At 42.1% G+C, this 16,821-nt stretch overlaps 1 protein-coding gene across 11 annotated transcripts in view; it reads left to right on the forward strand.

Moving 5' to 3' along the window:
- FAM13A (family with sequence similarity 13, member A) overlaps positions 1-16,821 on the forward strand; it is a 338,691-nt gene that overhangs the window by 308,586 nt on the left and 13,284 nt on the right. For all 11 annotated transcript variants that reach the window (XM_010860157.1, XM_010860158.1, XM_010860160.1 and 8 more), the window contains 5 exons: positions 5,193-5,406; positions 5,868-6,006; positions 6,738-6,819; positions 7,644-7,864; positions 8,515-8,598. In XM_010860157.1, the coding sequence (XP_010858459.1) occupies positions 5,193-5,406; positions 5,868-6,006; positions 6,738-6,819; positions 7,644-7,864; positions 8,515-8,598 (740 nt within the window). The remainder of the gene's footprint in view (positions 1-5,192; positions 5,407-5,867; positions 6,007-6,737; positions 6,820-7,643; positions 7,865-8,514; positions 8,599-16,821) is intronic.

Consider the following 16,821-nt stretch of genomic DNA (forward strand, 5'->3'; position numbering starts at 1 on the left):
ATAACAAACAGTAGGGGCTTCCTGGGTGGCTCCATGGTAAAGAATCCACCTGCCAATCCAGGAGTTGCAAGAGATGTGGATTCAGTCCCTGAATCGGGAAGATCCCCTGGAGGAGGAAATGGCAACCCACTCCAGTATTCTTACTAGAATAATCCCACGGACAGAGGAGCCTGGTGGGTTACAGTCCATAGGGTTGCAGAGAGTCAGGCAGGACTGAGACAGCTGAGCACAGCGCAGCACAGCTGTAGTAGTATCTACTTAGTACGTTTGTTGCAGGGATTATATGAGCTAACATACACAGAGTGCTCAGCACAACCATGTGTTAGTTTGGACTGATGAAGCGGGCTAATAAGGTTCTGATAGTTTGTGGTGAGACTGTTGGAACAATTTAACAGAACAGTCATTGTTCTCAGGTTACATTTTGGAATTCTAAGGAAAATTTTATGAAAGGATTTTCCCAGTAAAGACCCCCCACCAATGGGGTTTCCATGTCCCTGTATCTGGGATGTAAATATACCTCCAGCACTACTGGGTAGCCTCCTCGGAAGACTGTATGACATCACACCAAGTAGGAATGACTCTGAGTAACACATACGCAGTTAAAAATGAGACATGGAAAACATCAACTCCCTTAATTCTGTGCAGATTTCTTAGAGAAAAATCATCTCAGTAGCTCATTTTCTTTTGTGTAGTAAATGGATCCAGCCAGCTAATGCAGAGAGGAGCTGCGACCCGGTGATCGAATTAGCATCAGTCAGAGCTGCATTCTCTCCTCCCGCAGTGAATCTCCTTTATTTCCATGTGTGCTGTACTGTCTGAACTGGAGCTCCCCAGGGACCTATTCTTATTTGTTACTTAGGTAGCAAGCATACAGCTCTTTTCTCTGTTATTTCTGACCTGCTTGGATGTCAGCTAACCTGGGCAGATTAATTTTTAATAGACGTGCTGTACTTATGTCCAGAGTTCTTTTCGACCAGACACATGGCTAAAATCAAAACCACCATATCCAGGGAATTCTGGTCCAGAGAGGGAAACACTTTTGTTTTACGGAGTCCTATAAGATGAAAATCTAATTTGAAGCCTCAAATCTTTTCTCTTGTCCCTTTGAATAATTATCTTGCAATATCCTCGTCTGTTTCATTGCTCTAGAATTACTGGTTAAAATGTAAATTATTCCTCAAGCCCACAATTGGGAATTGTCAGTGAACACATCCTCAAATTGGCTTTCTATGCAGGTGGGTAATGCATAGGACATACTATCATGGACTGTGTTGTTCTTCTCAGTTCAGTCTTGTTATTCTATTTGAGCACCAACTATCAAAACATGAGATAAAAAAAAAAAAAAACCCATGAGATAGCCTTGTATTCTTAGAATATTTCAAAACAGAGGAACAGTTGGTCTTACTGAATCTTTCATTATATTGAACTATGTATAATTATGTAACTCTTTTGAATAGGAGCCCTAAGTTGTACGACTGTATAGAATTAAAGGAAAGGGAAAAGAGAGAGAGAAATCATATAAGCATTTCCAGATGCATAGGTGAAAAACTCCCTTCTGTTCTACCTGCGCTTAATGATGAAATATTTATTTTTACTTTGTTACCGCTGAAATTCTTAATGCTATCATATTTCTCTGTTTTAAAGTAACGAATCTCTTAGAGATTATCATACTAAGAGAAACATCAGAGAAAGACAAACCATTTATACGTGGAATCTGAAAAAATGATGCAAAAGAACTTGTTTATAAAATAGAGACTCACAAACAGAAAACAAACTTATGTTATCAAAAGGAAAAGGGGGTAGGGAGGAATAAATTAGTAGGAGTTTGGGATTAACAGATACAAACTACTATATATAAAATAGACAAACAACCAGGATCTACTGTATAGCACAGGAAATTGTATTCAATATCTTGTAATAACCTATAATGGAAAAAGAAAAAATATTACATATATATATGTATAAAACTAAGTTACCTTGCTATATACCTGAAATTAACACAACATTCTAAATCAGCTATGCTTCCATTAAAAAAGAAACAGAATCATACAGTAAAAATTAAAAAATGAAGTCAAGAGACAGAGCTAGAATTTCTTCAGCTGTGTACTTCATATATACCACTGGTGACACCAGGAACATGGCACATCTGGTCTTCTTATCAGTGAAGTGATGGATCAAGAATGGAGGCCCAGAAGACTAACAAAAAGGCAATCTGACGGATGGCCCCATGTTAGTCACAAAGCATCAAACAAGCACAGTTCAGTTCCGTGATTAGTATTTTGTAGTTAACTCAGGATCACAGTTTACTTTTTACCGGAGACACACTTGGTTAATGGTCACAGACACGTACTGTGTTTTGCAGAAATGGTACATAGAGACCACATAGTTCAAAACTCAAAGATTAGTTGTACTATATTTTAAAAGCTATTCTGCTAGATTCAGACAGATTAACGTACTTCAGGACCTAAAATAACACCTTTCAAACTAAGGTATGATGCACAGAAATGTCAAACTAGCCAGCACAGCAGCATGCCAGCATCAACAGCAGACTTTGTTTTCCCTGTCAACCATCAAAGCCTTCCCCTGGGTGTTCTGCTCCTTTACCACTGCCTTCGGCTTGACTGTTCAAGCCATCTTAACCCTTTCCCTGTCCTGGCTCCATTGACTTTAGTCCTTATAGAAAATTACTGCTGTCCTATGAAATACATGTCATCTGGTCGGTTTAATAATTCCATTTTCTGCAACTGCACATTACATTCTTATTATTTTTCTAGGGATTACTCTCCACTCACCCTCTGCTTCCCTCGTCTCCCCTCACTTCTCAGTTACTTTCACTTTTTCTTGTCGACAGTACCAAGCTGCTCATATCTAAGCCCTGCCACTTAGGAGGAGCCAGCCAACCGCATCAGTACAGATGATGAAACAACTCCTGTTTGTCTCCTGCTGTAGCCAAGTCTATTCTCTGCCACTCTTTGAGACTCAGTAGGCAGGACTCTGTCTTTAACATGCTTTGATTGTTTAAAGTATTTATATTGTCATCTGTGTTATAAGATGACTTGGTTGTCTTTAAATTTTGAGAACCTGTGGACCTCATTACACATGAGGTTAATTTTTTTTTTTTTATTAATGTGCTTAAGTCTTACTACACTGTGGGATCTTAACATTTTTAAGATAGTCATCCTTGTTCCTGAAGCGCCTGGCACATTCTAAATTGAAGCAGTGTCCAGGAGGGCAGGAGTCTTGAGTTTCTAGATCCAACTCTTATCACTAATTAGGTATTTGCTCTTGAATTCCTTGGGTTTCAGTTTCCCTATCTGTAACTGTTGAATCAAAGCAGTAGTTCTCAAACCTGACTGAATTATGATCACTTGAGAAGCTTTTTAAAGACTCTGTGTTTGTGTCTCACATATCTGGATCCTCACCTACACATTCTATTTGGGTGGTGTGAGACCTGTATGTTAGAAAAGAAAAAAGTGAAAGTCATTCAGTCATGTCCAACCCTTTGTGACCCCATGGACTATACAGTCCATGGAGTTCTCCAGGCCAGAATACTGGCGTGGGTAGCTTTTCCCTTCTCCAGGGGAATCTTCCAATCCAGGGATCGAGCCCAGGTCTCCCGCATTGCAGGAGGATTCTTTACCAGCTGAGGCACAAGGGAAGCCCAGGAATACTGGAGTGGGTAGCCTGTCCCTTCTCCAGGGAATCTTCCTGACCTAGGAATCAAACTAGGGTCTCCTGCATTGCAGGTGGATTCTTTACCACCTGAGCTATCAGGGAAGCCTGAGCCATCAGGGAAGTATGTTAGGAGTTATTTATATTTTCCTCTGTGACCCTGATGTGCAGCCACAGTTGAAAAGTCACTGGATTCTTTGTTGTATGAAGTTTCAACCAGCTTTAATGTTCTATGATTACAGTATGATTTTTTTAAGTAAAATACTAAGTAAGCCCTTGTTTAAGATGATTTTGTGGATTTTAGAACTACTTCGATAGCAGAAGGGACAATTGTTCCATGATTCAAACTGAGGGAATCCCAGAATTTAAGATCATGGCCAAATTCCAGCTTTGTGTAAATGACAATATCCACAAGGGTATTTAAGACATAACCTTGTTTTATAAATGAAGAAAGTATTACAAACGAAATACCATACATCATCTGAGATCTATCCTTAAAGAATGTTAGATAGGATTTGTTTAATGAGGAAAAGAACACAAGGTAGGTCTTGCAGTAAAAATAAATGCCACCCTATTCCCTCACAAAGTGAAAAATCAGGATTTTGTGCCCCTTTTTTTCTTCAAGATTGTTTAAAATAACTCATACTGATTTATTCTTTTTTATTTTTGTGCATATTTCTTACTTTAACTGCAGTCTGATGTTGTTGTTCAGTCAGTCATGTCTGTCTCTTTACGACCTCGTGAACTGCAGCACGCCCGGCTTCCCTGTCCTTCACTGTCTCTCGGAGTTGGCTTAAACTCATGTCCACTGAATTGATGATGCCATCCAACTTAAGTAGCCTCTAAAAGTTCCAAATACAGACCATGCATTGTAGACATGCTAAATCCCAACATGCTAAAGCAAAAGCACACAAAACAGCTTATTGAGTGACCTCAGCAGAGGCACAGCCTGAATCAATGGTCTCTCCCAAGGCGAATGCGATTCCTTAACCCAATTCCCATGGATGTCCAGCCGTGATGCCAAACCCTTTGCTCACAGACACATAGGCGTTTCTGTTCCATAACGCCCTCAGGCGGAGAAGTGCTCCTCAGTGATCTGCCAGGAAAGTTGGAAGCTCACTTTAATGGCTTTTCCTCAGGGCAGCCCTAGCACATTGACTTTTGAAGGCAAGTGAAGGTGGAGATAAGAGAGTAGATGATGGCTCAGATTCGCTGATTCAGGTCAGGGCATAGCGTCTTGAGTCAAAACCTTCGATCTAAAATGTGAAACTGAGAATTCCCTGGTGGTCCAGTGGTTAGGACTCCCTACTTCCACTGCGGGGAACACAGGTTCAATCCCTTCAGGGAACTAAGAACCTGATTGCCATGTGGTGTGGCCAAACAAATAAGCTAATAAATAAGTAAAATGTGAGACCATCCAGTGCCTCCTCAATTCAGTGCCTCCTAATGCATTCAGAAAACTTGGGAAACAGGTGTGCTTTAAAGAACAATTTTGCCCTCTTGCCCCTGTTCCTCTCCAGAGCCTATCCCTGCCTTCTCCTCGTGGCAACAGGAGAGTGTGGACGCTGACGAAGCGCGCCTCTCCCCGCAGGCCGGGCGCCTGATTCGGCAGCTCCTGGAAGAGGACAGCGACCCCATGCTGTCCCCCCGCTTCTACGCTTACGGGCAGAGCCGGCAGTACCTGGACGACACGGAAGTGCCTCCTTCTCCCCCCAATTCCCACCCTTTCATGAGGTGTGTTTCTTTGTGTTGCTGAGGCACAGACGTTCCATCCATGTAACTTTAAAAGGGAGAGGAATGTTACCCATGGCTAGTCATGTTTTTAGCTAGGTTGTAAGTATATCTCCATCCAAGTGCACAGGCTCTGTTGTAACTTTACATGTGACCTGTGACCCGACTACAGCATCACCGACCGAATCTCCGTTAGTGCCCCCTTTCCAAAGCTCTCTCAAAGTTAGCTGTGAAGTCCACATTTCAGTCCTAGCTCTGCCCGGTGCAACGGTGAGCTGGAGAAGATTGGATGTGTTTAAAAGGCAGGACATACGGAGCTCAAGGTCACAAAATGTAATCGCAATCAGCTGTCTTTTATTTGAGAGGATAAGCACCCCTCCATGCCACACCCCTTCCCCCCCAGCCCCTCCCAGCAGGCAGTGACCCCTCCTGGGAAGCTGACCCCCACACTGTGCCCCTCACAGGCGCCGCAGCTCCTCTCTGGGCTCCTACGAAGATGAGCAAGAGGACCTGACTCCTGCCCAGCTCACTCGAAGGATTCAGAGCCTTAAGAAGAAGATCCGGAAGTTTGAAGACAGATTTGAAGAAGAGCGGAAGTACAGAGTGAGTGCTCACTGGCTTCTTTCTGGACCCTCCCCGGAAGCGATGTGTCAGTGCGCGGACTACTCAGAGAAGTGGGGACAGTGCAGGGAGCTTTGTGGGGAATCACCAAAGGCAGTAAACGCTGGGCAGTAAACCCCGATAAACTCCAGTATGGTGTGTCAGCATTTTCCTTGCACAGTGTATCCTTACAAATGAATTGAAGGCTTTCGCATTTGTCTTGTAAATTGATCAGTGATCGGAAATGGGGAAAATCATTAAGTGAAGTATTTTGTTTGGCTAAAACTTAATTCAGAATTATCTTATAAAATTTAACTGGTACTGACCTTATTCTTCTCTCAGCTCTATCCTTAGTATTTCCTATAAGAATAACAAAAAGACATTTTTCACAGGGGTTGTTGTGTAAAATATCATATACTCCACTGCTTTCTATCTTGTTAGGCTGACAGGGTGAACCCTGCAGATAATGGAAAAGAGGTCATAGACTCATGGAAGTCAGTGACCCTAACGAGCCAGCGTTTTGTCTCTGAGGAATTCTTTGAAAGCATCAAAAATAACCAGATATAAAGAAGGATAATGGAATTCCACCTGTGAAGTTGCTCTGATTAATCACAGTTCATTTATTATTCCAGTGGAACTCAGCTTTTCCTTGCTGTTTAAAACGATCTGATCATCAAACTCTTCTGTCTCCTGCCCCAATTCCAAAACATTTACTCTACGTTTCCTTTTCGCAGCCTTCCCACAGCGACAAAGCAGCCAATCCAGAGGTTCTGAAATGGACAAACGACCTTGCCAAATTCCGGAAACAACTTAAAGGTAGGGAAAGCTCTAGACCTATGGCAAGGTCTTCAGAGAACAAGCCAAGCACAGAAGCTGTGATCTTACCGCACACTGAGAGCCACTTACCACTCAAACGTTCCAGGAAAGACAGGTTCCTTGAAGCTGACTCCCAGGACCCTTAGCATTCATGGCACACTTTCTCTGTATCTTCCCATGACCTCCGTCACAGGGAAACCCAGATCAAAGATGCTGAGAATTCTGCAGGGTTTTTTTTTTCCCCCCTAAATAACTAATCTAAGAATGATGGTTTCAATTCAACACTTTTTAAGAACCTATTTAATCCAAGGTGTGGATTATGAAATAGCTTATGAAAAGAATTTGGTCCCTGTCCCTCCCAGAGCTTGCTGTCTTGTAGGACACAGAATCATATAAACAAAGGAATAGAATACAAAGTGAAAATAATTCCAAAGTGAGATATATACATCATATGGAAAAGGTTGGCCAACATTTGGGTTCTAGACCTGCAAATACCTGTAAATGCTATGGGATTCGGTATGGGAAGACATCGGCCTCGTTCTGAGAATAGCCCACAGGCTGGTGCAGCTAAAGCATGGATGTTAAAGAACTAAAACTTTCTCAGGAATTAGGGTGAGGAAACCATGCCAGATAATACAGGAAAACATTATCATTTTCTTAAGTTTAAGAAATAATAACCCAGGGATTTCAGCTAATAATATAATTAGATGCTTTCTGGGGGGAAAAGAAGACAGGACTAAGCACTTGTTAACAGCAAGAAAAACAATCTGGGTTCAGCAGACGTCAATTCCCATACATCTCCACCCCCAAATCTTTTCTCTTAGAGTCCAAACTGAAGATATCAGAGGAGGACCTACCCCCCAGAATGCGGCAGCGAAGCAACACACTCCCCAAGAGTTTCGGCTCCCAACTTGAAAAAGAAGATGAGAAAAAGCAAGAGCTGGTGGATAAAGCCATAAAGCCTAGCGTGGAGGCCACTCTGGAATCCATCCAGAGGAAGCTCCAGGAGAAGCGGGCAGAGACCAGCCGTCCGGAAGACATTAAGGTGTGATTCTGTGATGAGCCCGAGAAACTGCTAATCCCAAACCATTCCAGTCACTGTGGTAGGGTGGCAGGGCATGCCCCGGGGTCCCAGTAGGGAGGGTGATGAGTACCACCTTTTTATATCTCCCTCACCCTCCCCTTCCACACATTGAGACTCCAAAGAAGCAGATGAAACCAGCTCAGAGTGCTTTTTAACTATAGGTCCTTTGGTTTGGACTGCAAATAGAGAGCAGGAAATCCTGTTGTACAGGTTGCAGGATGGAGTTGTTTCAGTTAAGAGATAGTTTGGTGACTCTCTGAGGTAGGAGGATTAGAGACAAGCCTTTGGGAATGTGTATCCTGTAACTGTATTCATCGCCGGAGCCATTAGGCTAAGCCCCGTGCACCTCACAGCCTTGCTGACCTGAGTCCAGCATGCCTTTGCCACCACGTGGGAGAAAGGAGTACTCATAGGTGATGATTCTGCTGTGCTGTGTTCCTAGCTGCACATCAGGAACAGCTAATTCCTAGCTTTGGATGAAGCTAGTGAGAGCTGTTGGGTAAACATTCTTTTTAACCTTACTGTGGGAAACTTGTTTAACTAAATAAAGCAGTTGCGATGTTCACAAATGTTTTCCCTGCTCTCATTTCTCTGTCCTTGTGTTTATACAGGATATGACCAAAGACCAGATTGCTAATGAGAAAGTGGCCCTGCAGAAAGCTCTGTTATATTATGAAAGCATTCATGGACGGCCGGTATGTGAATGCACTGAATTTTCTTTTTTTTTTTAAGTTATTTTTTTATTGGAGTATAATTGCTTCACAATGTTGTGTTAGCGTACAACATGAATCAGCTATCTGTACACATGTATCCCCTGTCTCTTGAGCCTTCCTTCCACCTCCCCGCTCTTCACCCCCGTCTAGGTCGTCACAGAACATCAGGCCGAGCTCCCTGTGTTATACAGCAGCTCTGCACTAGCCATACGTGTCAGTGCTGTTCTCTCCGTTCATCTCACCTTCTCCTTCCCCAGTTGGGTCCACAAGTTCATTCTCTACGTCTGCATCTCTGTTCCTGCCCTGCAAATAGATTCATCAGTACTGAATTTTCTGACTGGGGTAAATTACCAGGCTTTGAAGTGGATCTTCTGTGTTCAGTATTTTGCAGTTGAGGTGTCCAGATACTTAGCTTACTATACATTTTCACCAGAACTAAGTTTTTTGAAGCCTAAACCCTTGATAAGAGTTCCACTATCTAATAAGTGCTAAATTTAATTAAGTTCCAAAGAAATATCAGTTTGCAAGTAAAATGTAGCCTCTAGTGTCCTGCTTCGAGTAGAAGATAGTGGAGGGGGGTATGAATTGCTACACAGAAGCCTAGAGTGAAGAAACATGTCTGCCCCTGTAAGCTGTCATCACCAGCTCTAAGCATTCTTAGCCATAAAAGGAAGGTGCTAAGCTCAAGTGATCTGCCCTAAAATTCAGTTTCTCTTCAGTGCAGTTTGCAACCCGTGTTTGCTGAGAAGTTTCAGCCGCCATGCAGAACTAAAACCGAGAGGAATCTAAAATGTGGCTTTAGAAGCATTTGAGGCAATTTGTTATTCAGCAAGCACATTTATCCCCTGGATGCTGTTAGTCCTTGGGGAGACAGTAGTTCAACAGGCCTCCACTCTATTCCTAAGGGAGCTTGTAATCTGATCTCCTTGTCAGTGACTCTTAGTAACCTTCTGTTAAGAATGTTGTCAAGAACCCAACAACACAAGTTCTTAAAAGCAGGTGTAAAGAAGCAGGAAGTTTATATTCACAGATGGACTTTTATATCACCAAAATGCATGGACCTCTTTTCCAGTCTCAGTCACAGCTATGCAATGGAGAGAGTCTTTGCATCACAAATATGCTCTTTTAGGTGAAGAAATTTAGAGAATAGAGCACTAGACTACAAGACCTGTGAGAGCAGGGGTTCTGAGTTTTTTGTTTTTTGTTTTTTTTTTACCTAACGGTAAACCTGGACCTCAGCATCTACCTGATGCAGAACATGTGGCCAGTTATCTGTCTAATGAGCCTGCCTGGTATTTTGATTCTGAATTTATTAGGTTTAAATTAAAAAAAAAAAAAAAAAGCTGGAGTTGATGATTGATTTTGCTGGCCTGTCCCTACAATGGAAAAATACTGGCACTCTGGGATAATGGTCATGTTTCAAGCCAACTGTTGTTCTGGACTTTTTTTAAAGGCACTGAACCAAACAGTAAATGCTCTGGAGCTCAGATGTGTTGTGAAACTTCGTCCTTCTCTTCCGGGATATTCAGAACTTGCGGAGATAGAACTAATCCCCTTCTCCACTAAAGACTCAGTGCCTCTCGGTGTCCATCTCCTCACAGCCCCCAGGCAGGCCTCCGTGAAGGAGGTGGGGCTTGTGTGTCTTCCTTCTTTTCATTATATGGATTCAGGGTATGACAGTGATAGACTCCTTTAAAGACTGTCAGCTGTGTTGTAGTCTTCACCCTGCTGCCGCAGCAGGGGGCTATGTGCCGTGGTACTTGTTGCTCCAAGTTGAGCACAGTCTCTCCTCCTGCCTGGACCGTGGCAGTCAGCAGGCACTAGGCTCACAGCCTGTGTTGAGCCGCTCAGACGTGTCGGAATCTTTGCAACCTCATGGACTATAGCCCGCCAGGCTCCTCTGTCCATGGAATTTTCCAGGCAAGAATACTGTAGTGGGTTGCCATGCCTTCCTCCAGGGGATCTTCCTGACCCAGGGATTGAACCCGACTCTCTTGCATGTCCTGCACTGGAAGGCTGATTCTTTACCATGTGCCGCCTGGGAAGCCCTAGATTCAAACCCAGCTCTGCTGAGACGGGCTCTGTGTCTCTAGGCCACTTAGGTAACTCCCTGAGCCTCAGTGATTGGTCTGCATAATAGATGTCTGTTACAGTAGGTTGTCATGGAGACTAAGTGACATTACACACACACATATACCTGCAGGCTGTCTGGCACTGACTGAAGAAGCAGGGCAGAGTGGCTTTGTGGGGAGTTAGGTGGGACTCCTCCATAAATGACAGGTGTCTCTTCTGGTACAGTTATAGGTTCTGCCCTCTGCTGTCTACTTCTTATTAAATAATCAGGAAATATACATGCTTTAGCTCTTACCAATATGAATTTGAACAATTAATCCTTGGCCCTTTCTTTCGTCATTCTTGCAGAGGAAGGAAGAACATTTCTGGACCTGGATTCTAGCATCTCACAGGTCAAGGGACACATGCTCCAGGAAGTTTGAGTGTCATTTATTCCTGGTCCCAGGTCAGGCTCTCTGCCTCTCTCTGGAACCTGATACTCCAGCCTCCTCAGGAGAATAGAATTCACTTGATATCTTGCCAATCCAAAAACCAGAGAGTGAACTTTTCATTCTTAACATCTGTTGTGTTGCCCTGGACCCTGAACTCACAAATAACATTTGGGCAACACTCTTCTTAAAAGAAAAATACAAGTACTCCCAGAGCTATACTGTCATTCCAAACCTTCGCTTTTTAGGTTTTAGCAGGTGCTTAGAGCCTGGTGGTTTTTTGCTGAGTCTGCAGATTCTGATATGAAAGAGCACCAACAGTCAAAATCACCGGCCAAAATAGTTATCTGCTGCCTCTGTACATTGTTTAACAAGGTGGTTTGCTTTAACGGGACACCCACAGCGTATGAAAAGCAAGAACATAGTCGTCTACACACCAGCACGTAATTCCCTGTGAATTATTATTAAAATGTGTCCCTTTCAACATGTAGGGCTCTCATCAGAAGACCACGTCCCAGAAGTACAGTACATGGCTGCAGCCCCCCATGACCCCTTGTGCAGACCCAGATGATGGTGTAGAGGGGAGAGCGTGGGTGGGTCCACAGAGCTTCTGGGTTCTCATTGGTGTATTTCAGTCTTGTCTTTTAGAAACTGGGGAACTAAGCAGACACTAAGCATATCGTGTTCAAATTTAAGTACAGATTCTAAAGCCACATATAAAGGGTATCATTTGTTTATCTGTTGGCTGGGCAGGTCTGATCTTTGCCCAGTCAGCCCACTGTTGTTGCCTGATAATAAAGGAGGGACAGTCACCGTTTTCTGACTCAATGAGACAAAAATGCAGCAGGTATAAAAATCCATCTCCTTTACCTTCTCCCACTGGTAGTCTTATGACTCATAGGTACCACCTCCACACACATTCAGAATATTTTTTGTTTTACTGAGGAGATTCTGGGGCAGTGTAGTTTCCTGACTACTGTAATTTCTTGCTGCTGCTCAGAACAAGAAATCTCTGTGAACTCAATATGGGCAGAACTCTCAGCTTGGAGGCAGAATTTTTATCTCAAGATGAAAACAAGATTATTTGTCTTAAGATGTCATCTGTATCTTAAGATGGCAATTCTTTATCTTAAGATAATCTTGGCCAAACTCTGTTAGGGGAAAATGCTATCCTATGACATCTTTGTTATGTCTTGTGGTTACTATGTTAAGGTCCTCCTTCGTGTCTTGCTTATTTGTTAATGTATAGAAAACTGGACTGGGAGTCAGTCCACCTGGGTTCTTGAACCAGCTCCGTTGCCTTAGGCAGATCATTCCTGAGAGCCCTCCAGTGTTTCGCTTTATCATATTAGAAAGTAAGACTCTTCTAACTTTAATATTCCGTGGTCCTAATGTTATTTCTTTCTTCAAGTTAGAAACTTCATTCTTTTTATCTTTCACCTTTGTTATACCCTTCAGCTAACAGCAACCAAATCAGTATTTCTGTAGAAAAGCTTTATATGAGGCTGAGTGGAACGCCATCACAAAAGATAAATATGTTCACCTAATCAGGTGGTGGCTCAGATGGTAAAGCGTCTGTCTACAATGCGGGAGGCCTGGGTTCAATCCCTGGGTGGGGAAGATCCCCTGGAGAAGGAAATGGCAATCTACTCCAGTACTATTGCCTGGAAAATCCCCTGGACAGAGAAGCCTGGTAGGCTACAGTCCATGGGATCGAAAAGAGTCGGACACGACTGAGCGACTTCACTTTAATCAGGCTTTTGTGATTTCTGTCTGAGACTTGCCCTTACTTAAACATGGATAATATTGGCAGGTGTTCCCACTGTACTTTGATGTATTATCTGAGACTTATATAGCAACTAATCAGAATAGTAAGAGAACAGTAGATGAAGATTTCTTTGCATCAGAAAACAAAGATTTAGTGGAAGGTGCTGCTTTCAAATCCATTAGATCTACATACCTAGATTTTTATGTTGTCATGATTTGTGTACAAAAATACATTTTAGTCTTAACCCTATTTCTACACATTGAAAGCCATTCAGAAGTGCCCCTTAAATGAAAAACTAAATAATGACTTGAAGCAGGAAGAGTGAAATTACATTGAAAAAACGGTATACTGTATGCTTGGCCTAAGGGCATTTTCAAACAATTACGGATCGTGAAGATTTTCTAATCTGAATTCTACACTTTGCCTATCAAGAAACTGAGGCTCTGAGAACTTTACTGGCTCCTTCTAAGGCCTGTTACTGGTTTTAGTGGAATCCCTGAGCAGCTGATGACTGGAGAATAAGAGATGTCCACTTCTGAGCAGTTTTCCCATGGTCCACTTAATGTCAGCACCTCTTTTTGACAGTTCAGCCAAGGTGCTGCTTTGTTTCTCTAACTGTTGGTTAGGTTTTGGCTCCACTCCCAACTCCAGCACCGATAATTACATGAGACTTGGCTTGATAATGGGTAAAAGTTGTATTGAGCTTCAGTATCACCATACCTTTGGCTTACGGCATTTATCGTGAAAATAATTCTAGTGTAAATCAAGTGGTATTCTTTCCAGACCTAAAGATCATTGATTTGTTGGTGTTTAGATAGATCTATCAAATGCCAACACTGGCTGACGGTATCATGGTGAGTTTTGACTCTTCGTAGTCAACAACTGGATTTTATCAGATCTCTCACAGGTGATTAGTTCTAAACATCATTATTTTTTTTAACTGTTATATTGGAGTATAGCCAGTTAACGATGTTGTGATAGTTTCAGGTGGACCGCAAAGGGACTCCGCTCTGCATTTACATTTACATGTATCGGTTCTCACCAAACTCCCCTCCCATCCAGGCTGCCATATAATATTGAGCAGAGTTCTGAGGGTCATTAATTTTTAAAAGGAGCAATTCATAGAAAATCTAAATATCAGTGTTATAAGCCAAATATGGGCTTCCCAAGTAGTGCTAGTGGTAAAAAGGCTGCCTGCCAATGCAGGAGATACAAGAGGTGTAGGTTCGATCCCTGGATCGGGAAGATCCCCTAGAGGAGGTCATGGCAACCCACTTCAGTAGTCTTTCCTGAAGAATCCCATGGACAGAGGAGCCTGGTGGGTTACAGTCCGTGGGGTCACAAATAGTCAGACACACCTGAGTGACTAAGCAGCACCAAAGCCAAATATTAATGTAAGCCAGCAATCCTCTTCATCTACTCTAACTAGAAAATTTAGTTTTCGAACAAAGAATTAGAAAATTGATTCTGTCGAATTTTCCATATCGGGCTAATTTTAGCAGTAAGTCTCCTTCCAAAGTCTCCTTTCACAATCCAAAAATGTTTCTGTGAAGCAACTGCAGTTGACCCTTGAAATAATGCAGGAGTTGGGAATTGTTCAACGCTCAGCATAGTTGACAATCTGAGTCTAACTCAGAGCCAGCCCTCTGTCTCCACGGTTTTGCCATATCCAACATTCTGAATCCATGGGTGCAACCATGTGGCAGATTGTGTAGTAATGCAGTATTTACTGTTGAAAAAATCTGCATATAAGTGGACCCATGCAGTTCAAACCCATGTTGTTCTAGAGTCAGATACAGTAATAGGATGCTATTCCTCAGTGAGGAAATGCTGGCTCCTTATTATTTTTATTTTTCATATGGCTTTTGGTCACTAAATATCTGTTATTTATCTTACACAGTAATATTTCACCACATGTCATATGTTGACAATTAGGATGTACCTTAATTTCATATGCAGTACATTTAGTGGGTACTTCTTGTATTAAAAAAAATTATTTCATGTGTTCCACTCCTAAATTTTGTCATTTTACATGTGAGATTATCCAAGTCATTTATTTCTATTCCTCACACTTATTTGTGGCTATTGTTCAACTTCTTGAAGTATAAGTACAGAAAAGAGCCTAAATTTTAATTATATATCTTGGTAATTTTCACAAGGTAGACAAATCCATGTAATCAACATCCTGATCAAGAAATTAAAAATGGCCAACCCTCTGAAAGCCCTTATCATGTCCCCTTCTAGTCAATACCATGACCTTCCACCCCACCAACAAAAACTTGACTTCTAACCTTATAGATTTGATTTGCTTATTTTTGAACTTTATATAACTAGGACCTTACAGTGTATATTCTTAGGTGTCTGGCTTGTTTTGCTTGGCTTTATTTTTGTGAGATTAATGCTGCATATAGCTGTATTCGTTCATTTTCATGGCTGTGTAGTATTCAGTTTTGGAAACTTAAAATACTTATTCATTCTACCATTGTTGGGCATATGGATGGTTTCCAGTTTGGTGGTGCTATAAATAGTGCTGCTCTGAACATTCTTATATGTGTCTTTTGGTAAACTTTAATCCGGGTTTGTTTGGTGTGTACTTAAGGACAGAATTGATGAGTCATGTGTTTAGTTTAGGAGATACTGCCACATAGTTTTCCAAAGTGTTTCAGCCTTGCCAGTACTGAGAGAGAATTCCAGTTGCCCAGCATTATTTCTGACACTGGACACTGTCTTTCACATTAGCCATTTTGGTAGGTATGTTCTCGTAATACCTAAAAAAGATCGTCACTCTTTTTTTTTTTTTTTGTATGAAATGGTTCTTGTGGTCCCTTCAAACAGTCATACTTTATGAAATACCAAATGTAAAACTCCTTTTACTATGACAGATAGTAAAAGCAAGAAAATGCCACCTCTTGATATTTTGGTAACAGAAAAAGATAGAAATAAGTTATTATTATTGCTTATGGCAGAAAATGAAGCCACAAGATGACAGTAAATAAATACCACAAGATTGGCAGTATCCCATCTTGGCTTGTGAGATTTATCCAAGGTTCTCTTATTGTTGATCACTTTGAGAAAGGCAAATAAAAAACAGGTAGCAAAGTGTGATCAGTTCATGCATTATCCAGACTTGTCTTCAAAGTTGAAGGCCCATAAGAGAGATGGTCAGAGCTAATACTGTTGCCCTTCCTCATATCTGTAAGCCTTGCCTTATGTGTACAATGGAAATAAAATGCAGAAGAACAACAGCAAACTTGAAACAAAGATACGTCATCTCTTACTCCATTTTAGTAAACAAATGCATACTTACAAATTTGGCACACCTGTCTATATTTGAAATATTCTTTCACTCATCTTGCAGACATTTATGGGATATTTTTATCATGTCAGGCACTGAAATAGTTACCAGAACAGTTTACAGTTCTGGGGGCTGGAAGTCCAAGATTAAGGCGCTGGTGTCTGGTGAGGGCCCCCTTCCCAGTTCATAGCCAGCCATCTGTTCGCTGTCCTCACGTGGCAGAAGGGATGAGGGAGCTCTCTGTGGTCTCTTTAATAAGGGCACTAATCCTGTTCATGAGGGCACCATCTTCATGACCTAATCACTCCCTGAAGACCTCACTTCCAAAAACCATCACATTGGGGATTCATTTTCAACTTATGAATTGGGAGTGGGGGCGTGCGGGGAGGTGAGTTGAACATAAACATTCCATCCATAGCAAAGCATATGTGAATTATAAGATACACAAGGCTGTATTAGGTGACTCAAAGGAGATAATGAGCAGGGCTCCCAGAATGGGGCGTGTCGGAAGAAGGCTGCACAGGGAGGGAGGTAGCTCTTGAGGTGGAATTTACCAAATCGAAGAGCAGAGAGGAGGTCCCTCCAGGACAAAGGGAGCTAGACAAGGAGGCGTGACACTCCCTAGTTTACTTCCGGAGCTT

Source organism: Bison bison, unplaced genomic scaffold (genome assembly GCF_000754665.1).
Source record: "Bison bison bison isolate TAMUID 2011002044 unplaced genomic scaffold, Bison_UMD1.0 scf7180017864464, whole genome shotgun sequence".
NCBI lineage: Eukaryota > Metazoa > Chordata > Mammalia > Artiodactyla > Bovidae > Bison > Bison bison.